This window comes from Pocillopora damicornis, chromosome 3, assembly GCF_964200805.1.
Source record: "Pocillopora damicornis chromosome 3, jaPocDami1.2, whole genome shotgun sequence".
NCBI classification, from domain to species: domain Eukaryota; kingdom Metazoa; phylum Cnidaria; class Anthozoa; order Scleractinia; family Pocilloporidae; genus Pocillopora; species Pocillopora damicornis.
In genome coordinates, this window is record NC_142672.1 from 22356463 (window position 1) to 22383589 (window position 27127).

The 27127-nt window shown below is 39.3% G+C and overlaps 3 protein-coding genes across 6 annotated transcripts in view; 2 read left to right on the forward strand and 1 right to left on the reverse strand.

Moving 5' to 3' along the window:
- On the forward strand, window positions 1–11519 carry LOC113668425 (ATP-binding cassette sub-family C member 4). 2 transcript variants are annotated; one of them, XM_089200789.1, is made up of 10 exons: window positions 1–165; window positions 565–618; window positions 3962–4085; window positions 4452–5018; window positions 5335–5714; window positions 6125–7683; window positions 7998–8568; window positions 8981–9117; window positions 9363–9724; window positions 10258–11519. In XM_089200789.1, exons 4-10 carry the CDS (start codon window positions 4500–4502, stop codon window positions 10816–10818), a joined length of 4089 nt encoding a protein of 1362 aa, XP_089056915.1. In that variant the 5' UTR covers window positions 1–165; window positions 565–618; window positions 3962–4085; window positions 4452–4499; the 3' UTR covers window positions 10819–11519. The 2 variants fall into 2 exon arrangements, with proteins under 2 accessions (XP_089056915.1, XP_089056914.1); XM_089200788.1 differs by lacking the exon at window positions 3962–4085 and having other exon boundaries at window positions 27–165.
- Window positions 1666–3851, forward strand: LOC149048848 (uncharacterized). Its single transcript, XM_089200793.1, has one exon. It carries the CDS (start codon window positions 1907–1909, stop codon window positions 2567–2569), a length of 663 nt encoding a protein of 220 aa, XP_089056919.1. The 5' UTR covers window positions 1666–1906; the 3' UTR covers window positions 2570–3851.
- Window positions 11271–27127, reverse strand: part of LOC113668426 (recombining binding protein suppressor of hairless) — a 17652-nt gene continuing 1795 nt past the window's right edge. For 2 of the 3 annotated variants that reach the window (XM_027184323.2, XM_027184324.2), the window contains exons 2-16: window positions 26291–26438; window positions 20849–21038; window positions 20092–20226; window positions 19383–19551; window positions 18071–18142; window positions 17610–17663; window positions 16165–16213; window positions 15863–16000; window positions 15344–15456; window positions 15157–15225; window positions 14839–14910; window positions 14351–14423; window positions 13854–13936; window positions 12783–12886; window positions 11271–12166 (exon numbers count right to left, since the gene is read on the reverse strand). In XM_027184323.2, coding sequence (XP_027040124.1) covers window positions 11956–12166; window positions 12783–12886; window positions 13854–13936; window positions 14351–14423; window positions 14839–14910; window positions 15157–15225; window positions 15344–15456; window positions 15863–16000; window positions 16165–16213; window positions 17610–17663; window positions 18071–18142; window positions 19383–19551; window positions 20092–20226; window positions 20849–21038; window positions 26291–26342 — 1584 coding nt within the window. In that variant the 5' untranslated portion in view covers window positions 26343–26438 and the 3' untranslated portion in view covers window positions 11271–11955. Of the gene's footprint in view, window positions 12167–12782; window positions 12887–13853; window positions 13937–14350; window positions 14424–14838; window positions 14911–15156; window positions 15226–15343; window positions 15457–15862; window positions 16001–16164; window positions 16214–17609; window positions 17664–18070; window positions 18143–19382; window positions 19552–20091; window positions 20227–20848; window positions 21039–23078; window positions 24027–26290; window positions 26439–27127 lie in introns of those variants that run through there. The other variant, XM_027184321.2, reaches the window with a different exon arrangement.

Here is a 27127-nt window from a genome sequence, read left to right on the forward strand (position 1 = left end):
TGCGCCTGGGCCGCTTGAGATGCGATAGAATCAAAATGTACACCGCTGTTCAAAAGGAGTGAATTTCAATGGTCCAACATCAGCAAGAATAAGAAATGGTCGCATGGTCGAACTATGTGATCGCTGCCACCATGCTGTTCTGCTGAAGAAAGGCACCAAAAATCAGTAAGTTATTTTCTGCAAAGTTTCTTCGTGGTCTTTTGAGTAAAATTTATGAAAGTCCCGCTCCAAATGTAGACTTCATTAGAGATCAAAGACGATTTAATTGCAACTATAACGACAGTATCAAAAAAAAAAATATTGCTATATTGATATTGGTCCAAGGTGTTGTAATATTTCCATATGGTGCCTTAGTCTTGCCTTGCTCTGCCTTCGTTCGGTACCTTCGTGTCCGCCATTACGAATAACAACGGCGGTGCTGCACATTACAAGACACAATAAATTACACTCTGAATTTTAATCATTCGCAACGAACTCACGTGAACGACGAAAGAAGTCTTTTTCCGAGTCACTGCATCCCAAGAAAATGTCATTCGATTTATATGTGTGTTATTTCTTTCTCAGTACGTTTCGATGATATTGTTGAATAGCGCAAGAGGAGATCGCGTACCAAGTTCAGTAAGTTACAATATTCTGATTTAAACTAGTTGCCATTTTGAACGTGAACGATCCAAATGTATACAAAAACACTGCTCACTTTCAGGCAGAGACGCTTAGGCATAGAAATACTGTGACGAGCCGCTTCGTGTGTGCCTGTCACTGCCCCGTCTTTACCGCAATCATACAAAAAAAACTGCATGCTTAGTATTAGAGCATTCATAGGTCGAGTAATTCCTCTGATTCAACTGTCCTTTATTCAATAATCAAGATAGCATTTATACTATACAATACTTGTAATTAGTTATTTTACTTTTACTTAGAAAATTAGATTTACGACACGATTGAGTAATAGGAAGTGTCCTTACAGTGGTAACGCTATGTAACGAAGCACACTACACATCATGATAATAATTCGAAGTTGAATCGTTTCAGGGAAATATATTCGTTCGAAAGGACTCACAAGATTCTTACAAAATTTCTCCTTTCTCACGGAGTAAGTTCTCACTTCGATCGACCTTACTCCCAGGCTCATTGTTCCTGAGTCTTGTTGTTTGTTTGGTTCTGACCTAACCTTAGGACCCATCATTCGAGATGATTGTAAACTCTTGAGATGAGAGTTATTTTTGTAAAGGTCATCAAACTGTGACAGATCGGAAATTCAATAGCAAACAATTTCACGCGGGTTTAGTAAAAAATTCTGATAATTTCTCGAGCCTCTGAGCTTCTTTTGGTATATAGATAGTCTTGTTGCTGTGAAAATTTTTTTCGAGTCGTCAGGCTATGTAAATTATTGGAATATTGACAAAACGCATGTGAAACAATTTCCATATTTCACGAATTTACTTTTGTTCACCTCACGGGTGACAAATATGTTTCTCACGACTGAATTTTTTATTTGTTTATTTTATCGAAAACTCCTTGGGGTGGAAAAGGGATATCTTTTGGTTAAACTACGCAATTATCTTAGTTTGTGGACAAGAGGTCCTTTCAAATTCTTCTTGCTGTCTTAAAAATTATTGGCTATAATTCGTCATGAATGAACGGATGACAGCGCCCGTGTAATTGTTCATTTATCTTTGCCTGAATGTAGCGAAGCGTAATGAAACAAAAGATAAATGGTTTCTTGAATTCCCAAGCACGAGTGCATTTGTCGGCAGTGTGTTTTAAGTGCCGGCGTGAGATTATGGGAAAGAAGTGTGATATGTAAACTAGCAAGTATATATTCGCTGAACAGTAAACAAGTTTCATTGTAGATTTTTACAAGCGGACAGTTAAATTCTTAGCTCGTTCTTCCTATCTCGTCCATATGGCGCGGGGCCGTCGTGGTCGCCCTGCTTCAGTTCGTTCTCATGTTTCGAGAGTCAACCCGGACATTGAAGTCCCTGTTGTCCGGCCGTCCAGGTCAAGAGAACTTCGAAGTTCAGGCCGTCGTAGTTCTCGCTCACATGTTGCAGCTTCAAGCGGTTCTGGTCGTAGTGCTTCGCCTTCGCGAAGGAGTGTCCGCGAGCGTTCGCACCGTAGAAGTCGCTCGGCTTCTCGCAGCCCTGAGCCCCCAACGTGGGCAAAGGAAATCTTAAAGGCCTTGGAGACGAGAACGCAAGAGGTCAAGGTTGTCAGAGAACAGCTCGACTCATTAAAACGCAAGTCTGTGGAGGAGGAGCCCGAGTTCAAATATAAGAGTAACAAGAAACAGTTCAGGTTCAACTCTGACGTCAAGGATAAGTTCAACCAGATTTTAGAGAGGGCTGGGGCGGATGACGCCATCACTAAGATTGCCAACGAAGGTATGTCACTTCTTGATAACAGAAATAAGCTTATTTCTATTGCTGACCGGGATGGCTGGGACGTGGTAGAATATTTTGAGGCGGACCCCCTCACTAAAAATGACGAAGAGGAAAAGAAACTTCGTGTCGCGCGCAAGGAAGCAGAGAGGTCTCGGGAGAAACGAAATCGAGAGTATTTGCTTTGAGAATTGTGTTTCCTTAGCTTTGCTGTAGAACGTTTTGTTCATCCTAATTATTTGTTTTTGTTCTATCTGAGCCTCTTTGGCCTAGGTGTGGGCCTTTGCTCTTTGCAAGTCGGTGGACTTGGAACTGTACTAGTACGCACGAGTTGTGCAGCTGAAGCAAGCCGAGAGGGCACTGCCGACACAGTAGTGTGTTCGTTTTTAGAGTCAAGTGGACTCCTCTATCCTTTGTGTGGATTTGCTTACCAGTTGACGCCGAGTGGGCCAAGCCTCCTTGTGCTGGAGTGTGTGCTGGTGCTGTGTTTACTTGCCATGTGGGCAGTTTCTCGTTGCAGACGATGTGTTTCTTGCGCGTTTAGTGTTCTGTAGCGATTGGATGTTGTTCCTGTCTTTAAAATGCCATGTTTGGACATTGTTGATTTTCACTTTAGGCTTGTCGCCTTACCAACGGAGCAACGCGGAGATTCAGAGGCTTGTAGAACTGTTAAAGACTGTCATACTTAATGACTGTGCCGTTTCAACCGTGTCTTCGTATGCAGGGGCAGCCAATCGATGGATTGACTGGTGCAAGTGTTACTCGTTTCCTCCTTTACAGTCTAACCCAACCGCCTTGCCGCAGGTGGATATGCTTAACAATTTTTGGACAGTACCCTCATGGTATCCAAGCGATTAGCTGTCTATTATACTGTAAATGTGTTTTGCTTAATGGACATTGCCTTATATTGTATCCTTATATGCTTTTGCCACTGATTGTGAATTGTCTGCTTATCCCGCACCGCATTTCTGGTTGTCAGTTTTTTGGGTGCGGGGAATTCAAGAATTGTTCATTTATCTTTGCCTGAATGTAGCGAAGCGTAATGAAACAAAAGATAAATGGTTTCTTGAATTCCCAAGCACGAGTGCATTTGTCGGCAGTGTGTTTTAAGTGCCGGCGTGAGATTATGGGAAAGAAGTGTGATATGTAAACTAGCAAGTATATATTCGCTGAACAGTAAACAAGTTTCATTGTGGATTTTTACAAGCGGACAGTTAAATTTTGTTCTTCTTTATTGTTTGGGTGGAATCCTGTAGTCCATCTCCTCGTAACGATTTTTGGTTGTGCTTTCCTGATGATTGACAGTCATTATAAGTGGTTTTGTTTATTCAATTTACTTTGGCCGCATCGAACGTGTAGAGTTTGTTTAATTTTTTGGTGTCTAAACAGTGTAAACAGTTGTTTTTGTCTTGTGATTAGTTGGTTAGTTCAATAAATGGGCTAAGAATTGTCTGCTTATCCCGCACCGCATTTCTGGTTGTCAGTTTTTTGGGTGCGGGGAATTCAAGAAATTATGCTCTGATCGTGCACGAGGCTAGTTTAGGCTCTTTTCGTTGACATATCTGATTATTTTTTTGCAGTATAAAACATCGCTTATTGTGCATTTGTGTGACCAAAGAAAACTGGCCAAGATGAAATTTTAGCGAAAATGCACGACTTTTTGAGGTGGTAAAGCACGTGGTTTCGATAACATCACAGCTCGTTGTAAGTAGCTTGCACTGGAGATGAAGATTCATCTTGTCCCCAGGCAATATTACGACATTTCAGTGGGGGAAACAAGTTGAAGTCGTGTTTTCGGCTCACGGTTAAGAACTGGACTGAATGAGCGTGTGAAGGGAACTCCATTGGTCACAGGGTCTGGTAAAAGTGGATTTCTTTGTTAGGCAATTTTTGCTGCTGCTTTCCTTCCCGGAGTCATATTCTTCAACACTCAGTTCTCGTCACTAGACGCTTAACGTAAATACTGTCGAACTTTTTGGAGAAAATATGATAATTTGAGGAGTGATAACAGAGTACGTTGACCATTAAAGTCACTTAATATATGAATTTTTTTATCTTTAAACCCGTTAGTTCATCGATCTGTGTGACAAGAAGAGGGCAGTATATTATCTCAGGATTATGCCGCGGAGCTCCGAGGTCAGCAACCCCAGAGAAGGGGCAAGTGTTGCGTCAGTCGTGTTCTTTTGGTGGATGAATGACTTGATGAGCCTGGGTAGGAAGCGACCGCTAACTGATGAGGATTCCCCTCCACTCCTTGAGGATTACAAAGCGGAGTTGCTCGTGAAAAAGGCTGAAAAATACTGGTTCGGTGAATTAAAGCGCAGTCAATCCACAAACAAGAAACCACAGTTATGGAAAACATTGTCAGGATTAATTCCGTGGGAATCTGCTCTTAAGATGATATTTTTAAGAATTCTATGGGCTTTAAGTTTTTCCTTTTTACCCGTATGCCTTTGGCTATTGTTAAAGACGTTAAATGATGGACCAAATCTGGACATTAAGGTGGCGTTCTTCTATGTTGCCCTGTTGACGATATCAAGCATGACAAAAGCGACTTCGACACAGCATTACGATTACCTGACCGAACTTTGGGGACTAAGGCTGAAGGTGGCATTGATAGGTCTTGTTTATAAAAAGGTAAGTTTCTATGGTAAGCCTTCCTTAGGTTTTCTTTCCCTTTTTTTCCACGTTACTCTGTCTTCAGTTTGTTATTAACCTTGAAATATAGTTTTGCAGAATAGCATAATCACCACGGAGGGTAGAAAAAGACAGCTAAGATTAACAAAGACTGTTAATGGCTGGCCTTGAAATATGTTGCTGATCATTTCTTTTGTTTGTTTGTTTGTTTGTGTGCTTTTCAAGTATAGTATAAACGTGTTTTTTGGTTCAAAATTGTTGTCAAAAACTATCAGGGTTTACTTACAGTTATATTTTCTCTTCTGTTGAAAATTAGATGCTTTCGCTAAATCGTTACAGCCTGGAGACTACGCGTTCTGGAAACACAATAAACCTGGTCTCGAATGACGTTCAAAAAATAGAGAGGTCGTTAAACCAGCTGGGCATGGTATTCTCCGCGCCGATGGAACTCTCAATCAGCTTGGGTATCCTATGGTATTTTATTGGCTGGGAGGCTTTGATTGGAGCAACAGTGTTTTTCGTCTTAGTGGCGTTCCAAATTTTGTTGGCAAGAAAAGCTGCCGATCTTAGAAAGAAAGCAGCTACTTTCACAGATGAACGGCTCATGGTGATGAATGAAATCATCGCTGGAATACGAGCAGTTAAGATGTTCGCTTGGGAATGGAATTTCATTGATGTAGTTCGTGACCTCCGCAAGTAATTAATTTTTCTAATTTTGTATTTGGCTGTAGAGACCAACGTGACTGAATAATGAAATTCACCACCTAGGTATGGAAGAAAACATATCAAGGGGAAGTTGTTTTACTAGTTATGTCATTAATAATTTTTAGACGAATGGATAATCTGTGCGAGAAAATGATTTGCAAGCATTATTGCCTGTTTTAAAAAAATAAGAAAATAATCGCGTAAGGTGGGGGAGTTTTATTAATGTTTCAATAAAAAGAAAAGGCGAGGAAGGATCTCTTTCTCCTGTCAAGGACATTTTTTATTTTCGTTACGGCCACGTATTGGTGTACAGTGTGTGCTGTAACGTTCACTTTCACGTTCGATAATTTGTACATACCTGTTATTTATTTATGTTTTGGTATATCTATTTATGTTTGAAGGAAGGAGATGGCAGTTATCCGAAAGAAGGGCCTCATCGTTTGCTTCCTGATTGTTCTATTCTTTACAACGCTTCCAATTGCAGCTTTGATTTCAGTAACAGCGCTGGTTTTAACAGGAACCATTTTGTCATCTTTTACAATATTCACGCTACTCCTTGGATTAGTGACGATTAAGTTTGCGTTCTGTAACAGCTTGAGTCTCTCTGTGTACATTGTCGCAGATGCTAAAGTAGCTCTTAATAGAATACAGACATTTCTCGAAGAAAAGCAGCCAGGGCTCGAAATAGGTAGAAGATTCCATGGTGAAACTCAGCCTCGTAAAAGACTGTTAGATATCGACGATAACCATTCCAAAGTTGAAGAAAAGATGGAGAAAGGCCTTCCAGTGACAAACTGCAATGGACAAGAGGACTTTTCCATAGAAATTTCCTCAGAATTTGAAGGTAGCTCTATGACAAAGGGGCCAGACAATCCAAGAGATGACCTGCGTTCAGGATATCCCTTTCTCTCGATATCCAACGTGTGTTGTTCTTGGGACCACAACTGTTCCAACGAGGCCTTAACTTTGTGCGATATAACACTCAATGTACGTGCTGGTGAATTGTTGGCAATTACTGGTCCCGTGGGGAGTGGAAAGTCCTCGGTGTTATCTGCAATTTTGGGGGAACTACCCATTCGTGGAGGCACCATAACATATCACGGGAAAGTTGCCTTTGTCCCTCAATTACCGTGGGTATTTTCTGGGTCTGTGAGAGAGAACATTTTGTTTGGATTGCCATTTGACGAGGAGAAGTTTCTGAATGTTGTAGACATTTGCGGTTTGTCCAAAGACTTATCTGACTTCGCCAGAGGAGATCTCACAAAAGTTGGGCAACGTGGAGTGTCCCTTAGCGGAGGTCAGAAAGCTCGAGTAAGTTTAGCTCGTGCAGTGTATTCAAATGCTGATATTTATTTGCTTGATGATCCTCTCAGTGCACTAGACACCAAAGTAGGAAGAACACTCTTCGAGAGCTGTATAGTCGATAATCTATCGGGCTGTATTCGAATCCTGGTCACTCATCAGCTACAATATCTGAGAGACGTTGATTGTATTGTTGTGATGAAAAACGGTTCAATTAATCATCAGGGCACGTACATTGACCTTAAAGAAAAGGGGTTACTTTCAGAAATTCTCGATTTATCAGATCAATTTGAAGAGAGAGCAAAGCAGATATTGAAGATAAGTGTGGACGGGGGAGACATAAATAATGGAAATCAATCAGGTACGTTGGTTTCCGACTCAGAGCGTTGTGAAATGCAACTGCACGAGGGTGACCTGATTTCCACAAGCGGCGTTGCAAAAGTGAAAGTCGGATGTGGCCAGAGTTCTCAGGCTCAGTTTTCGGCAAACATGTGTAAAGTTCAACGCTTACACGGCAACCAAGCTTTTGACCTGAAGGAAGAGGAGGAAGGAAAGAGAACTGGCACTGTGACCTGGCGACTTTATTGGAAGTATTTTAAGGAAGGACTCTCAGTGCCTTTGATAATGCATGTGGCAGTTGCGCTTATCTTATCGCAAGGTAATTCATCTTGCTTAATAACACTGATTGTTACCAGAACAAGTACTTCACAAAGGTGTCTAAGATTGTATAAAACAGGGAAATATCTAGCATATGCTGTTCAATTTTTACGGAATTTTCTACGCTTTTCTGGTATACTTGTTCTGGTTTGTCTTAATTCTTGGCTAAGCTATGAATGAATAACTCATTGATAACACCTTCCACCTCTATTTAAAGAGTTAGTCAGTTCCGATATTGATTGATGTTGTTTCTGTACTATTAGTGCAAAAGGCAGATGAACTTTCAAGGTATTGATATTGTTCCATTTTTTACAGTTTGCCTCCTGGCTCCAAACTGGTGGTTAGCTAGAATTTCAGAGATGTCGCCTACCCAGCAAAAAGGAACAGACACTCAAGCAATTCACGCCAGTTTAGTGGGAATTTCCATGGTAGTCATGACAACATCGTGTGTTTCCTTTTATTTTCTCCTTCTGAAAGCAGCAGAAAATCTTCACAACAAAATGGCCATGACGATCGTCAAAGCTCCTGTGTTGTTTTATGACACAAACCCAGGGGGTCGCATCCTGAATCGCTTTTCAAAGGATGTTGGCACCATCGATGATGTATTACCGATACGGTTTCTAGAATCGGTTACAATGTGTCTTTTCTCGCTCCTGTCCTTTTTAGTTCCTGCTGTGACAAATTACTGGCTCTTCTTAGCTCTTCTTCCTATCTTAAGCATATTTATGTACTATGCACGTTATTATTTAGCTTCCTCCAGAGAGCTGAAGAGAATCGAAGCCATCAAATGTAGCCCAGTGTATTCACATTTTACGGAAACTATCCACGGACTGGAGATAATCCATATCTCAAATAAGAACAAAGCCTTTTTAGAGAGGCTTGAAAGGTTAGTCGAACGAGCTATTTGTTTTGTTTTGTTTTGTTTTATTTTTTGTGGCGAGCTATATTCGAATTAAGTTTATTTAAGGTGGGCTTGTAAACATCACCTTAATCAGTGTAGTTCTCTGACCAGTTAGTCTGTGTTTCACTTTCGCATTTTGTGGGAAGTAATTTATCACGTCACGAGCTTATGAAAGCAATTGTTAAGTCCCGCTTAGGCGAAGTTTGATTATGCTGAACATCTTGAATACCAGCCGAATAAACTGGTCAAGACCATTAGATTCTGAGCATCTCCATCGCACGCAAAGACTTGGTTTCTAGAAAAACAGGGATTTCGAGGACCTTTAATGGGTCGTCAATGAGTGTCTTGACCCACCTAGTTGAGTAAAATCTGAGCCAATCCTAGTCTTGCCTTTCAGGTATCAGGATGAGAATACACAAGCTTTTTTTATGGTGGTGTCGTGTAATCGGTGGTTGGGAATTCGCCTTGATTTGTTGTCGAGTGCATTCGCAACGACTGTTGCAGTGGCTACCATTTTGATTGCAGAGAATCCAGGCGAGTTTGTGAAAACCTTTTTGATTGTTGTTTCGGGAACGAGCTCTACGATTCGTAAAATTCTTCTGGGAATTCTCTTAACACCGTTTAGAAACTTTATGGGGAGAGCGTAGTTCCTGTCCCTGTTTATCCTGTTTGCAACTGTAGTTCCCATAAATCTGTCTTAGATTTTCCCAGTTAGTTTTTCCCATTCAGTGGAGACCAAGTTAATCATGCATCCAGCTGTGTCTCTTTACACTGTTTAGCCTTTGCTGGACTCGCGTTGATGTACGCACTGGAAACGCTGGACCGGACGCAATATGGTGTGCGAATGGCTACAGAAGTCGAAAACTTGATGACTTCCGTTGAACGTGCAATGGTGTATTCTGAATTAGACTCTGAGCCTGGTTATAGCACTGATATCTATCCTTCAGAGTCCTGGCCCGGCGAAGGAAGCTTTGCCATCGAAAATCTATCTTTGGCGTACTTTGAAGGTGGACCTCAAATCTTAAGAGACATCAACGTTCGGATCTCTAATAAGGAAAAGGTCGGAGTTGTGGGTCGCACAGGCGCTGGAAAGTCTTCCCTGGTTTCAGCTTTGTTCCGCATGCCAGATCCCCTTGGAAAGGTGAGTGAACTGCTAGAGGCCATGAACGTGGGCGTCCTTGAAACAACGCATGCGTGGATGTTTAACGGTTAAAAAAGGGAACAAAAAAAATGCTGTCGTGCTTTCATTTCACTTCTGAAAAAGACAAACGAACAAAGAAATAAACAGACCAAGAACACGACTTGAGAACAGTCAAACGTCTCTGATACAGTGACAGCTTTACAGTTCAGTCATTCTTGATGTGACCGGATGCGACTTAACAGCGTTATTTTTTAAACTTGTTTGGGTCATCTCACTAAACGTGGTTCTTCTAACATCAATTCTGCGAAGTCTGTTTTAGAAATCTAAGCCAATATATATTTACTTTGTCAGTTCCTCCTTACAACTATGCTGGTGCACTTACAAAGTGCTACATGCCTTTCCACGCAAAAAGCGAAAAATAAACAAACGACCGAATAAACAAACACCGCGGTTATGGGAAAAGGGGGGTATATGAATTTTTAACTAGTTTTGCTTAAGATTGTGTCCTAGAAGCAATATATTCTTCTCGGCAGGTACTGATCGATGGAGTTGACATAGCATCAGTTAACCTACAGCAGGCCCGTAGGTGTATGGCTGTTATTACACAAGATCCTGTACTATTTGGAGGCTCATTAAGAAGGAACATGGACCCATTTTCAAAACATACCGATCAAGAATTATGGGCAGCTCTAGAAGCTGTGCAACTAAGGACCCTTGTAGAAGGTCTCCCAAAGCAGCTTGAATTCAAAATTAAAGAATCTGGGACAAATCTTAGCGTTGGTGAAAGGCAACTTATCTGTTTGGCTCGTGCTCTGGTCCAGAAGAGCAAAATCATCGTCATGGATGAAGCCACTGCTTATGTGGATTTCAGGACTGACCGCCTGATCCAGCAAGTTATTCGCCACAAGTTTAAAGACTCCACTGTACTAACCATTGCTCATCGTCTGAACACCATTATGGATTATGACAAGGTGCTGGTTCTTGACGACGGGCAAGTAGTGGAGTTTGACAAACCCGAGGTGTTAATGAGAAGTGGTGGAATTTTCGCTGAAATGGTGAAAAGCCAAACCCACATGGAGAATCGTCGAACATAACATCGATCGAGACTTTGCTAAGTCAATGTGTCGTGTTCATGGGTAAGACGCGTAACTTTCACAGCGCCTCTCTCCATCCAGGAGTACAATCGATACCGCCGACTTGTCAGGGAAGCCTGATGATAGACTGGAGGGTATTCTTGCGATAGAATGGCATCCCTATCCCTGCTGGGGGGGGAAGTTGTACTAATCCTAGTCGCTTCATGCTATGGCTCGACTACGTGTTGGGTTTAACCTTGAACTGCGTCATTTCTTGTCCTAGCTTTACTTCAGTCATCGATAGCGCTGGCAGACACTCTTAAAGCAGTGGACATTGTCAATGGCGATCCCTTCAGGCTTGGTTGAAATTTGAACTTCTGGATTTTACAGGGAACCCTTTAGTCATTACGTAGACATTGGATGGTAGTATAGTACAAATAAGGACTAGCAATGGAAATGAACCTCAAAAACAGTTGGATTCAAACGTAAATATATTTATTAGCTATAGATTTCTCTGCTTGTAGTTATACCCTGAATGGTTAATATTCCATTAGTCAAGTCACGCGACAGACATTTGGACATGCGTAAATTGGATGGAATCGGATGAAGAACAACAACGCGGGGCTAATCATTGAGATACTCTCTCACATGAAATGCACGACAAAAACTTGACTTACTCTGACTTTAAATCCAAAAATAAATTATGAACGTCAAAAAAAAAATACAAGAAGCACAGTTTTCCTGACCTCAGGATAGTTTTAGGACGACTGACTGACTTGAGCCAAAAACCTACCTAAATATAGCTCGGATGCGACACGATTTGCTATGCAGTACTTTGAAATACAGCAAAATTCTCCGTGCCTACAATGTACTTTCACAGCTGACTAAAAAGACTATATTTACAACTGTTACATTCATATTTAAAGGGATAAAAATTTTGTTCGTGAGTGACTCTGGTACGATAGGTTGTGTATCTGTTCCGCTAAATGCAACGTCGCTGAACGCTCTGAAAACGTAATTTCAAAATGGACGAACAGAAGGAATAGGCGTTGGTTGAATGGCTCTTCGAGGTTTGCTTTCCGACTCCTAGTGGGACAGTCGCAAGTAATTCCCTTCATATAACTGGGACTTTTCTTCCCCCGGTGTGGTTCATTGTTCCTAGAGATCGGCTCGTAACACCGTTTCTGATATGGAAGAAGAAGGTCTCTCCACTGGCTCTGGTGTATAGGTGAACGTAAGTCCTGTAGGATAGATAACTCCGTCAGAGCGAACGAGGCTGACGGCGACTTCAGTGGGTTGCCGGACAAACCGCCATCCACCACGAATGGCCGAGATGTCTGGAACAACACATAACAGACTCTCGCCACATCTGTTAAAATAGAAGGAACAGGAAAAGCATGAGAGCAGTGGGTTAAAAGGTTCTAATTTTACGCTAGCGCGAAAAAACCCGAGAAAGGCATACTCTAAAGGAAAATTTTGGATTGAAGTTCTCCTTAGACCCTTCAAAATTTCTTTGAAAATAGTTTACTTTGAGTATCGTTCACAACGACTGCATTATGTTACACCTTGAGTTGAATTCATGAGGAAATACTATATACCATGTTTGATAAATTAAGAATTACAGTGACTATGGGATTGGTATCGCTGGGATGCTTGGTTGGTCTTAACTGACAAATATCCTCACCAATTTATCTTGATTAGCACAGTTCGTCCGCCGAATTACGAGCACAAGCAAGTTGCTTATCTCAACATACGACTGACACACGACTGGCTCTTACATCACGAGACAAACGATTAAACGTTAATTTATGTCTAAAACCATGATCAACAACAGCATTTTCTATAACAATGCATGTGATGTCACGAAACATCTACATCTGTACTGTAAGAAACTTAAAATGTGTGGTTACGCTGGCTACTGGTGTAATCTTATTACCAAGTCTGACATTCACAGAACTATACTCTATAGACTTTATCACTCCTACCTGTACATGGTTTCTGCTTCAACATCTCCAAACCAAACTTTTAAGTTTGCTGTGAAATGCTCTCCAGTTAGCTCCAACATGGCCACATCTCCTCCGCCATTCAGCTAAAAAAGATAATAAGAGAGTAAACTCCAAGAAACTGGTAGTACATTCAACAATCGACCTAAATTTCAAGCCACCGTAAAGAGTAAAAAAGCTGACGTTTCGAGCGTTAGCCCTTCGTCAGCTCTGACGAAGGGCTAACGCTCGAAACGTCAGCTTTTTTACTCTTTACGGTGGCTAATTTACGTTTTCAACCCAGTTGTTAACACTAAATTACCTTCTATACTCTCCCACCGACGCAGCACCACAGTTTCTTTAGAAACTTACCCCTTCCTAAATTTCAAGCATGTGATACATTCGTTATCAGACAGACTCATCACACGCCCACCCATAATAGTATTTCATTTTCATTTGCAGCGCTGGCAATTCACTGCCATCCACTTTATGACCTTGTTGAGGTGTGTCAATACTTGTGCAGCAAGAAGTTCATCTATTTTTCTTAATATCATTTTTGATCCACTTTATTGTTCTACATTTCTGGCCATCGTCGTTCATTTTAAGTCTATAATTGTCTCCTGTTTGTTCTACCATATCTAATACATTTTTTCAGCCTCCTTAAAGTTGAAGATAGTGAAACGGGAAGGTCTACAGTTCCATTCCTTATTGGAATCAAATTATATTGCCGACCCATTGGAGATTAATTTCTTCATACCCAACATGATACCTCACGAAACGAGTTGAACTTCAAGTAACCGAGGGAAAATCTCAGAGGATCTATAACACGATAATCTTAGGCGTTTTTGGCGTCAGAGATATTTTAATTCAAATGACATTCCTTTAAGTTGTCGTTTAGCAGGGTAGAAAAGCACAAAAGTGAGAGGAAAAAACAAAACAAAGTAAAAAAAGGGAAAGAGAATGATAAAGATCGTCAGAGGAAGAACTTGAGGATGTTAGGACGAATTTCTTTACTGGAAACAAGGCAGAATGTCGGCTTTTAGAAAAGCGGATATGTAAGATAGGTTAGATTACCTGTAAATTGTTGACAATCGGTACAGGCGTGATTGGAGACCTCACAGGACCATTTCCTTCGTAAAAACTGTACTCGGATTTATCTAACAAAGAAGGACACGAGAGCAATGCTATCAACTAAAATGCAATGTCTGAAAATTTCATGAGACGTTGTGGGGGGGGGGGGGGGGGGGGCGGCGGCAATGGAACAGATATAAGTCTGTCACATTTAGTTTTAGGCAGACCCATTGGAAAAAAGGTATGTTTTTTGTGAGAGAAACCACAAAATACAAGTTTTTTTTTATGTAGGGTAAACATTAACAAGTAAAGGATTGATCGAAAAGGAACGAGTGAGGTCAAGGTATATTTGTCACAGCCCACGTTTACATTCACTGTGTGCCTTCTTACTTCTCCCTCTTCTTTTTAAAAAAGAAAAGAAAATTCACGATAGGTTTGTACTGTATAAAGCGAAACGTTTTGAATTCCATGGAACTCCCATTGATCACCCATTTGCTAACCTGTGCTGATTATTGTCCAAGAAGCACCATCATTGATCATCTCCTTATTTTGCTCTTTGGGACAAGGCGTGGCCTGTGGAAAAAAAAAACAAGCTTGTTCAATTAGAATCCCGGGCACAAATAGCGATTATAATATCAAATGAATTTCAAAAGTGATTAGGGGATACATAGCCTATGCTCTGTGATTAGTTTGGAAAAACCCACGCAAATCATTTGCATTGCTCTACTTGAAAAATCCCCACCCCCTTCCCCCTTTATCAGTCATAAAAATCAAAATAAAAATGGAAACGGTTTTTGTTGTTTTGCAAACCAATTTCCAAAGTCGTAATTTTTTAAACTTTTTTTTTAACGTCAATCTTCGATTGCATTCACAAAAAGAATTAAGGAATATAAGCCATCTTCACGCTACATCCAGAGTATATCTTTTCGTCGTCCATAAACGCCGTACCATACCAAGAGGAGGTAGTGGAAACTTCTCATCGACTCACCTGAAACTGTATAATTCTTTCTTGGGATAAACAAAGGTACATTCTCTCGGTTTCTTTCATATAAAAGGCGACCTAGGGATTAATGAAGACGGCGTAGTTTTATGTAAACAAGCATGATGAAGCGCATCGTTAGGTTCATGAGGAAGGTTCCGAAGATTTGGTATGGAATAACTGGAGCCATTAATATCATGCTTGATACTGTATCGATATTGTAAAGGGAAATTCTGTCTTGGTCAATTATGGGAGTGAAAGGGTTAATTTGGGCATACACACAAGGGTACACAAATTTCAAGCCTTTAACAAGGCTTCATTGCTTACCTTATGAAGTTGTGATACTGGATCATCAGCGTCTAATAAAGCAGTCTGTTTGTCGACTTTTCGTATTACCTTTAGAAAGTAAAATTGCCCGAGTCAATTCTAGTACCACTGCAAAACAACAATAATGTGGGGCACAAGTACACAAACAAAGCAGTGTGATCATGTACGGTTAGACAAGCCATCATACCAGTCTAGGAAGAGCCATCTTTGTTACGGAGCAAACCAGCTTGACTGTTGAGCCATAATGCACATACCCTTCTCTGACAGAAAATTCTTCACTCTCGGATTCATCATCATGTACTGGAGACATCGAAATAAAAGTTATAAATAAGTAAAATAAAATTTATCATCCAACTGCACTACGTAGAGTGCAAACAACACGTGAATCCAGTAAAAATATCCTGCCATATTATAAGGTTGTAGTAAAAATATCCTGCGATATTATGCGGCTGTTTGGACAGTTGGTTATTTTGCACCGTAATCCGACACAGATGAGTCCGTCCGTAATCCGTCCCCGAGACCGAGAGGTACTATCAGAGTGATGCACATTGGCCTAAAAACAAATTCTTTGTACCGGACAACCTTCATGCTACAGATAATATGAGAGGGTCTCTTAGCCTCAGGAATAAAATCAGCGCACAGGTGTACATCTTACTAGAAATACACCTGTAAGCTAGTTTGTTAAGGGTGAGGTGTCCATACTCACATAAATGGATGGTGAACGCTCCCCACTGTTGGCTACTTGCATGAAATGTGCCATTTTCGACGTGAAGATATCGTGTGCTGACAGTTTGTGATCTTAGGCGATTAAACAGAGCGACTGTAGAGCCTGATTGGATACATACTGAAAATAAAAATTCTGCTTTAGAATTCTCTACGGCGAGATTCTACAAATTCACATCAACTCAGTTGATAAACCTAATTATCCATCATCTTACAATGTTAAATTACTATGAATGAATTGACTTGTCACGGGAAGAAAAATTAAATAAAAATATTGTTACTTACAATCAGCGTTCTTTAATGACTGCTTTTTCTTAGAAGGCTTTGAGATAACCTGCAATGCAGAGAATTATCTTGTTATGGGGATAAGGATTTCTCACATAAACAGTGTTAAACAAGTTGTACCTCCAATTTCCTTTGTAATGACTAATACCACTATACACTTTTTGGTTGGTCAACTTAACATTTATTTTAGAATTTGACCTATGACAGAGATCACAAATAACAGTAAACTTTAATCCATTTTACCTGTTTCTTCATTTTGTGCAAGCAACTGTACCCATGTAGCATACAAGTACTTACACTCGTGTGCAGACATAGTGTATAATGCCCTTAAACAAGGATAAGCCATTATGGGTTGAGTTTAAATGTGTTAACACAAGGGAGTTATGTGCAATCAAAAAGGTGTTTAACCCTTACAATCTCATGCCTAACCAAGCCAGAATTTCTCCTTACAAAATTTTTACAATATCAAGCAGACAAGCGATGAGAATAAACAAAAATATAAATAAGGAGATTATTAGTTGATCCAATACTAAATTCTTAGAACTAATATCATAAGAATTGTATGACAGGCAGTTAGGAGAATTGCTAAAGAGATGTGAGGGAGACATGGTGGCCAAATGGTCTAAGCTTGAGGGCTGACATGGGTGAGATACTTAACACTTTCAACTCCCAAAAGTGATTAACATGCCACTTCTCCTTAAATTATCTGTACATTTTTCAGCAAACATGTTATGAGACTGTTCAAACTTATCAGGTAGAATTTGTTGCCTTGATCTTACACCAAATTCTCATCACTTATTTTACAAGGAAACGTGTAGCAGCTAGAGGGAAGAATTAACAATTAGATCTTGGGAGTTAAAGGTTAAATCTCACAATGCCCCACTCTCCCAAGGCCCAGTTGTTCAAAGAGTGGATGACACTAACTAATGGATACACCCTATCCAATAGATAAAAGTTGACAAAATGTACTTTGCTATCCATCAGATAGAGAGTTGTCAAGAGGATAGCGTGTAGCACACTTCAAACAGCCAAATCCAGGAGTATAAATGGGTGCTAGCACAATGTCAAGGAAGCCTGTTACAATGTGCAATGTGGGAAGGTAACCAGCATTAGTATCGGATCCCATCTATGGAAGTGACCATAGTTCTCCTTGTTGCCTCATGCTAATGAAATTGGGATGAGTCCCAGCTGAGTGTGGCCTTGGCCTTTTTTTCATTATTAGGAATGCATGGATATCAGGGGAGAAACCAGGATTTCTCAAACGGGAGTCACACTGTGTTAAACACAGGGTATTCACCAGTTTTTGCCACCATCTGGTTGTTTTCTGAAGGAAAAAAAGGTTGAAAGGGGGAGGGGGGGAGGAGTCATGGGCACCCCAGGATCCTCCTCCACCCCACCTGCCTTGTTTATTACATTAGGTATTATCTCTACACAACAAAACTCACCTTTATTCTTTTTGAATTGAATGTACCAACATGGTCACCATTGGGATATAGTAACTGTGTTAAATAACAAGAAATAAATACATAAACAATAAAAAAGATTAATTAACATGACTGGAGGAGGTGATTGTGTAAAAAAAATTTTTTTGTCAGCTCAACCTGTAAAGCCATGGTAAAGAGTGTCCTGCTGCACATGCCAAGGTAGTTAATTTCATATACACCCTTTTGCCAAGAGTATATTTTAACTTAACTCTGCCTGAACTGAACGTTAGTCAGACAATTCTGATGGACTCAGAATAAAGTCTTTGGGTCTTTGATCAAATGCACTTTTGCCTTCCACAACTAACCACAGTTGATTAATAGAAAATTCACACAGTTTGGACACTACAATCTCTTTTGAATACACTTGAACTGTTGGAATTCACAATCACCTTTAAACCAAAATTAAATTTACATTTATGTACCTTCAGTGACAATTCAAAGTGCTTTCTTTTATCTGAATCTGATATGTACAAAGTTTTAGCAGCTCCATAGCCCTAAAAATATCACAAAAAGAAATACAGTGTGTCAATATAATCATTCTTTTTCTGAAAACCTAGATTAACCCTGAAGTTTTAAATATCCATACTAAATGCATTCTGTTATACACAATCTCTGCATATGTGCATAAGCATCCTTCAGTTTATACATGCATATCAAACAAATCACTGTATAGGGTTTCCTAATAGTCTCAAAGATATTACCAAAAATAGGATATAACTGTAGATATCTAATCTAAAGTATGAGTCATTCTTAACAACAGGTTTTAGAAATGGGATTTAATTGTACAGTGTAACTTAATTTAGAGCATCTGATTGTTTTTTAATATTTGGCTACTAACATTTGTATTTCAGGTTACCATTAAATGATTCTAGGATACTAAATATCAATCTTAGAGTTTGAGCTAGATGCCTAGTGACTGGTCTGATAATCAGCAAATGAGTAATTATTAATCACTTGGTGAATATCAGTCCAGTTATCCAGGTTGATAATCATCTTCTTGCACAGGATTGCTTTACCAGTGCCTATCAGACCACAAACAACAAGCCTTTCTAAAATCCTGGGATGCCACCTCAAGGAAATTTGGAGAGCTGCGAAATAAGAGAATGAGAGATGGAGGCTGGACATAAGGCCAGCTTGACTGACTGGCAACTGATAGAAATCCATGGCGTTCTCTGATGAAGGTCTTATGTACATAAACCCAGAGAGGGGACTAAGCTATGCTAATCAAACTACACTATGAAAAATTTAATGAAGTATATGTGTATCCATTTCACAGACCCCTAATAAATGGAAATCTTAAGGAGCTGTAAAACCAAGTGCGGAAAATAAAATTCTATTTGAGCAAAACCTTTTCCACTGAACAATCAGCACCACCTCAGTCTTTTTATTTTGGTGATTTTGATCTGATGCAATTGATATCCCTTGCCCTGCATGTTGCATGAACTTGTAAAGACCAACAGGAAACTTGACATGAAATTGAAGTCCAGCAATAGTGTATTTGTCTTCCAAGTACATCATGACTCCAAAGATTCACTATTCTTGTTGAACAAGGTCATACTTCACTTTAAGATTATTTTTTTTCCAACCCCAAAAAAGTAAGATTGGAGTTCTTGTTATGAATGAAATTATGTTTAAAAAAAACAAACAAACAAACAAACAGCCCACTCAGAGACTCACAGCAGATTGGTGAGAGTTGGCTTGTCTGCAAGGTTTTAAACATGAAACAAGACCTACCTTGTCTTCAATAATAAGCTGCTGCATTTCCTGTTCATTTTTGCTTCCAATCCCAATGAATGCAACTGGCTGATGCATTACTTCTTCTTCTGGAACTTGAGGCATAAGTGCCTTACGATACTGCCAACCTTCTCCCACAAGATAAACACAAGGTGGAGGACAGAAAAACCTGAATAAAACAGTCAGTACTATGCAATTATTGACTAAGAGATAGAGGGTCTTCCAACAATAATGCAGAACACAAACTGATTAAAAAGTCTTTACTTGAGCCAAGTGCCTCCATACCCCCTCAAACCAGCTTTTCCCAGTATCCATAAAATAAAGTGACGAGGAGTATTACTACTTCGTCCCCCTTGGATGGGATGCTAATCCATCACAAGGTTACCCCCAGCGTTTCATCAGGCTTCTCTGACAATTCATTAGCAGCCATTTATAACCCTTAGTGGAGAGAGGCCTGGTGAGAATTAAGTGTCTTGACCAAGAACATAACACATTGAAGCAGCCATGTATTGAACCCAGACCTCTCAACCTGCTGTCCAGCACAGTACTCCCTGCTTTTCAAATGTAAACTACTTTGCTATCATGCTAACTGGATAATGGTTTCTATCCCAACCAGGTCACTTTCAGCCTCAATCCAAATCAAAGGCTTAGCAATTAAGTACACAAGTGTTAATGATGTTCACTTAAAAAAGGATAGCAATGTCTCCACCTTTTTTCATTGCCATATGACTTTTGTGCCACCTTAGCATGGAAAATGATAACTGTTTGTTGACCATCCCTTTGCACTACATCAGTGAGATATTGGTTCATAGCAGCTTTTGAAAGTCTTGGTTGAATTGCTGCACTACAAATGAAAAACAATCCATTACAAGAACATACAGAAAAGAACCCCCAGAGATAGTAAAAAAATACTGTCTTGTTCAACACAAAAACTTAACTACATGTTACAATATAATTACACTCCCCTCTCCAAGAAAAAACCAACAAACAAATGAACCAACCCTAATCCTACACACCCCTCTCCTCCCCCAATTCCACCTTAATAAATCTTCTAAGCCATGAATGTATTCTACAATTATACTTCCACTTTGTGATCATGACTTAACCCTTTAACTCCTATAAGTGACCATGACAAAAATTTTTCCTTACAATATCAATACAATATCAAGTAGACAAGTTACGAGGATAAAGAAAAATATCAGTTAAGGGATTATTAGTAGATTCAAAACCAAATTCTCACCCCTAATGTCATAGGAATTGTATAGCGAACAGTAAGAAAAATGACCACAGAAATTTTTGGAATGAAGAGATTAAAGATGCTATAATTATGTACACTGGTCAAATTTACCATTTTATGAAAACCATTCTAAAGATTGAAGTGCCCAGTGTCTGAGCCAGTGGCTGGCTCCTAAAATGAATGCTGCTTACTTTAATAAACATAATAAGCATTCACGTTATTGACTTACGGGTCTTTGTGAAAATCCTCTTTTTCCTCATCTTCTTCAGGGGGAGGGGAAGGGGTGGTTGGAGGACTGGGGTGACTTGCTGCTAGCTCTAAGGCCAGACTGCGAGGTTCTGCAGCCACTCGAACTCCATCATGTCTGTGTTTGGGTGTTGATGAGTACCCATCAGCCACTCTTTGGTATGGACCTCTTCCTAAATGATAAAGCAAAATCTTCTAGTTTAGAAACAAAGAATAAATTTAGTTATATGAAAGTGTACTCATCATTTCTTTATACCCCTCCATGGAAAGTTAGCAAATTTCAACACTGGTTTTAAGGCTATCCATGAGTGTGGGGGTTTTCAGCCAGAAATTGTGGTAATTTTGAAGTTTCTCAATCCCATAATCTTTAGACAGTTGACAACAATGTTAATACAAGATATTGCTTGGCCTGATCCAATGATAAAAATTTGTTTTTGATTGCTGATAAAATCATTTTCAACAGAAATCCCACTATTACTAAAATACTAGTACAATAAAATGATCATACAGTGTACTACTTTACTGTTATACAAGTAAATACAATTATTCTGCATGCTGAGAGGGAATGATATTCTAAGAATTTTATACCCTTAAGTTAGTGTAAATATGCTAGTCACTGTATGGTGCCAATATTTCTAATTTGGAGAATTTTTTTTTAACAATCAAGAGCCTCTCAGACTGGTAATCATTTCCTTTATTCCCATGACCTTATTGTTTAAATCAGGGGTGATTAGCAATTAGATGCAGATCACTTATAGATCTGAGGAATTGAATGTTCCTTTATAGAATTTAAAATGCAGTTTTACAATGTAACTGTATAATTAAAACCCCCTTGACTGTAAGAGAGAAGTCTCTAACTATCTGTCAATGGGGAACTGACCATCACTTATAGTGGAGGAGGAAAATTATATTCCCCTGAACTGTTATCTCTGCAAAAATTTCCCTTAAGGCAGCCTCTTTCCATCGATGTCTGTTACAATATTCTTGCCTTTTTGTCAATGAAGAATCTCCCAAATCTCAGTGTAAATATCTGTGCATATCCATTAACAATGTTTAACAATAATGGGCATATTGACAGATTAAAATTTCTGTTTCAAGTTTCATATTTTTCTTCCAAAATAACAACTTCTCAGTTTCCACTTTGTAATCATTAACTGGCCTCCTTACACATTATTTTCCAGCTATCATTACTGAACGATAGTTTTTTTTAAAGGTATTTCTAGGCCTGTAAAGCGTAAAAATGTAATAAAAAGGAAAAGCCAGCCAGGAGGGGGTGATAACATGTTTTTCTTCCTTAACCATCCCCCCATTCACCTGAAGTGCAGCTTCCCTTCACATGCCCTGTTAAACTGGTGTTCATAAGTAATCGACTTTGCTCTGTGTTGTTGTATGAAGCAAGAAAGGATTTTTTCCAGAATGTTGATCCTCACTGATTAAACAACTCTGAAGCTTGTTTCAAATACTTTCATTCATGCCGAAATCATAGCCAAATATAACTGCACAATATCGCAAACGAAACGACTTTCTAGAGTTCCAAAGAAACTATCAATACGCCTCTACTGAGCGAGACTGGTAGGCTGAAATTTGGCCAAGATTTTGCGAGTTGAGGAGGCACCCGATATCTTAGATCGATATGGCTATTAATGCCTGATTTATAACTGAAAAGTTATGAATTAGATATGAAATATATGTCTGTTAATAATAAAAAAGTTTCATTATCTTTAAATCCTACATGAAGTGAAAACAAAAGAAATTAGTCATTTTACAGGCCGGTTACCTGCTTAAATCAAACAAACTAATTTCAACGCAACTCTTTCAGAAACAGCATCTTGTTTACAAAATAAAGAAAGTCGATTCCTCGTTGAAATTGGAGCTACAAAATACCTTCTTCGCCCAAAGGGAATCTAAAAATGTTTGAGTGGTTGACCTCATTTCCGAAATAGTGTACAAAGTCTCGTTTATGAAAGTACCACGACTAGATGTCGTTTTCTTAAAGACAAATGTCGACAACTACAGGAAATATACTCAAGCTTATAGAGACAAGAATATCCCACCACTCACCGGTCGAAACCCGATTGAGGAAAATTAAAGTTGAAAAGAAGAAAGCTTGGTTAACATTTGACAATCGACATAATATTTAAGAGAAATAAAAAAAATTGTTCAATCATTTGCCCCGATCTATGATATAAACCCCAACGAACATGATCACTTACTAGAAAACGTACTCTCCGACTGTGTTGGTAAACTTGCTGCGATTGTGGATGTAATTGGTGAATGATACACTGCCTGTTGTACGATTCCACTCGATGGGAAAACCTCAGAAGAATTGAAGTTTCCACTCTCTATACGAGGCCGTTTTACGTTCGTGTATCGATGTCCGATATCCCTAGGTATCAGTCCTGCATGTGTCGTGAAAAGTGAACCGTCACGAGTGGTTCCATCGGCTGTAAAAATCGATCTCTGTCCATGAGATTCTGACATTTTTTGCCAGAGCCGCCGACGTAAATTGTCTTTTACCGTAAAAGAAAATTATCTCTTTTTAAAGCCAGTTAAAACTGAGAAGTTATCCGGAAATCTTGCATCAAGAAAGCTGTAGGGGGCATAGTAGTGAAGCCCGATAGTTTGACGGACGAGTAGTGAACGATATCGTCCTGAAAGATTATCTCCAAGAATGAAATTAGGAATCTTTGCATGGGAATCCTTTTTCTTCCCAACTCTGCGCTGTCGAAATTGAAGTTCAACACTCCATTGATCTAACTTGGCAACGTGTCTTTTTTTTTTTTTAAGCTCAGGCTATCTGTTGACGACGTATTCACTCGGATCGACTGCCGCCAGCGACGAAATAAAATGGCTACCGAAATCGACAATGTCTCTTGCTTCAGAGTAGTTGGTTGAAACCTGTTCGTTTACACGCACACGAAGGAAAACCCCGATTCGCGGAAGAACTGCACTGGTGAACAATACATCCACAACAATGTGAAGTGGAAGTAAGCGATGATGACGGCCGATGAGCGTGGGAACTTTTGTGGCAATTCAAGGCTCGTGAGAAAATTAACCCATACCATATATGGATTGTATTTACAAATAGCGGCCCTCGAACAAAGAGTGCACGCGACCCGCTACCGAATCAACTCGTCCCATAGGGAATGTTCATATTCATCACTTTTCGCTAACATGTGGGCCTTTTGTGCAGACAAGAGCGAGCATTTCACCCGATTGGCGGAGCTACAAAAGGGGTTGGTTAATAGATGAAAATCTTTGCTTTGCTTCAGCTGTTGCAGAGGCGAAGTTTCTCACGGGAACACAAAGAAAATTCGTTTTTTTATTGAAAGAAGACTGTCCGAAGAGTTTAAAATTTGATGTGTATGTTTAGAAAACGTCGAATCCGACATCGAAGTTTGAACTATTGATACTAATGGGCACGCTGCCTAAGTTTGTGACTCCACGCATCCTGAGTTTTGTAATACATAAATCCTGATTTTTAATAAAAACAACAAACTCCGACTTAACACGTTATTAATTAGTTTTGTTCAGAAAGTGTTTTTCTTCTTCACCTGTCCAGCTTGCCTGGAAACCCTGAAGACCAAATAAATGTATTTTGAGGAGATTTTTTGCAACCGTTTTTTCAGCTTCGCAGCTTTATTTACAATTTCATTGTTGGGCACAACGTCCTTTTAAACGTGAACCACGGAACAAACCACAAACAAAGAACATATTTTTTAGTGGTCCAATAAATTGTGCGGTTGATCAATACTGAAATTTTACAGACCAGTGGGCTACAAAAGGCTAAATGCACAGTAAAACACACTGCAGGAACAAAAAACCTTAACGTTTGCTCTAATTTGAAACTGAAAAATATCTTTGGAAAATTCCCATCTTGACAAGTATGTAAAACTTTCAGAGAAATATAAATTTTTAACCGAAAAAACTTTAAGGATATACATATTCATTCAATGATTTTTTCTATCTGACGTAATGAGTAGAATATGTTTCTGCTTGTCGGTAATAATGACTCTGCTTAAACATAAGAGCGTTTGAATTCCATCTTTACGCTTCATCAAGCTAAGGAAGCTATTTTTCTTTTCTATCATCGTCACGCATTGGCTTCGGATTTTTAACGCTACAGAAGTTATCTAATTTTTTTAACTTCTAATTTTATTATTTATTTTTATGTTAATATGTATTTTTGAAATTAAACCGGGTCTTGTCCTTTTAACTCTCACCATACTGAAAATTATTATTTTGAATTACTAGTCTGTGAATTCAATTTGTTTATATCCATTCACAATGTTTTATTTGTTTATCATGTGAAACGATGATAAGTTTTTGAAAGTGAAGTTAATTGTTTTCTTCCTCGTCTCCTACTTTCTGCATGAATTTCATTTTCCTCCTTTTTTCAGAACTGATCGTAACTCTTAAGGAAGGGGGGGAAGTGTAATTGTGATACTGTACCCTTGTCGAGCTCTTTTTCAGATAAGCAGAGTACGCGAGTATCAAATGCTGTTAAAAAAACAGTTCTTACCATTGTGAACAGTTTTATATTGAGCGAATGCTATTGAATTAAAATTTACCAAGCGATCTTTTGAACCTCATTTGTAAATCAACAGGATTTTAAAACGTAATAATTGGATTTTCTAATTTTCCATTCCGTGATAAATTTTCTGCCGCTTCTAAAAATACCATAGACGCTAATTTCATTTTCGACATAGCCATCGAAAGTGATCGTCCCTAAGAAGCCCCTATATACCGATGTCGCATCTCTTTTTCTCGCGGATCAAGATTCTATCATTGCTTTCTATGAGTGGAATTCGCTTCACGCTAGCAACAGTTGTTTTTGTTTCCTAAACCAAAACCTCAATAAAATTTCATACATAGCATCTGAGACCTCAGTGAAAGAAAGAATTTAAGCTGCCGCCAAGTAACACTTGACCGCTGTCTCAGGAAAAAAAACATAGCTTCCGCTGCGGTTTCTAAATTCGTCAACTGAATTTCTACACCTCATTCATCGAATGAAAAGTCTATAAACCAATCTCGTCACAGTGGAGTTAAGATTGACCTTTGTAAATGAATTTTAATTCACTGCTAAATATAACTGCGTCCACTGATATTCCATGCAATATTACGATGAGAATTTAGCCTGATCATGGAGTTAGGAAAAAAGAAGATACTTTTTTTTGCGCCAAGTTGCGTCCAACGTCTAAGCAGTTTTATTTCCACTCTTTTTCCGGCAGAGAGTTTGTGGAGACGAACGAAAAGGATGAGAGGATTGGAAAAAGAAAAACAACGAGGGATGTGGGGGAGGAGGGACTTTGGAGAGGGATGGTAACCTCCCCATCAACCCCCGGCCCCCCTCCCCCCCGTGCAACTTTTTTGTTGTCTTGTTCAAACACTTTGTTACTATAGCGATACAGGGAGTATAACTTACGTGAGACATTCTTATTCTTGCGTTTCGTGGCTGAGGATTTTCTTTCTGCCATTCAGTCGGCAACTGTGTTAACTAGTCTTCTTGCTGTTGTTAAGTATTCCATTTCGATGAGGAAAAAAGCTATGGTGTTTCCATTCAAAATTTCACCCTGAGAAAAAAAAATGAATCAACATTAGAGAACCGTGCTTCAAGCTTGTGTTCAGCGAACCTTTAGTGCACAGTCACCCTTTATTCAGGGGTCACTTGTCAACTTTCCGAAAAGTTTGTGCATGTCACGAACTTTTGCACACTCACGCGGGAAAGTAGAACGGCAGCGCTTGGAAATATTGAAAAGCGGCGTGGTTTTTCTTTTTTAAACCTTAAAAAAGCTTAAATTTTTCTGCAGATTGTCAAGAGCCGGACTGAAAGAACATTAAAGGTATTTTTTGCTCCGAAAGCAGTAAACTCTTGGTAGGTTTACAAGTGACCCATCTAAGTTTAAGAAAAATTTGTAATGATGCACACTGTACTATGCTTTAACTTCTTTAAACATGTTCGAAATTTGTCAAGAGCTTCAGCTGCGTTTCGCTACTTCCAGGGTCTATCAGGAATCAATCTTAGCTTAATTGGTTGAGACCTGGAGTCGGCAAAGTCAATGAGTAACTAGCTTGGAATTGAAAGCTCATATGAGGTAGGCTTTCCCTATTTTCTTTCGGTACTTGCATTGTTTAGAGCCTTCAATTTTTATACATAATTTGCATTTTCCACTGTTAAACCTTCAAATCCTCCAAGTTTGGCCACCTTCAATCAATTTCTTCATTACAAACAGCAAGCTCCGCCATGAGACACGAATTCTAC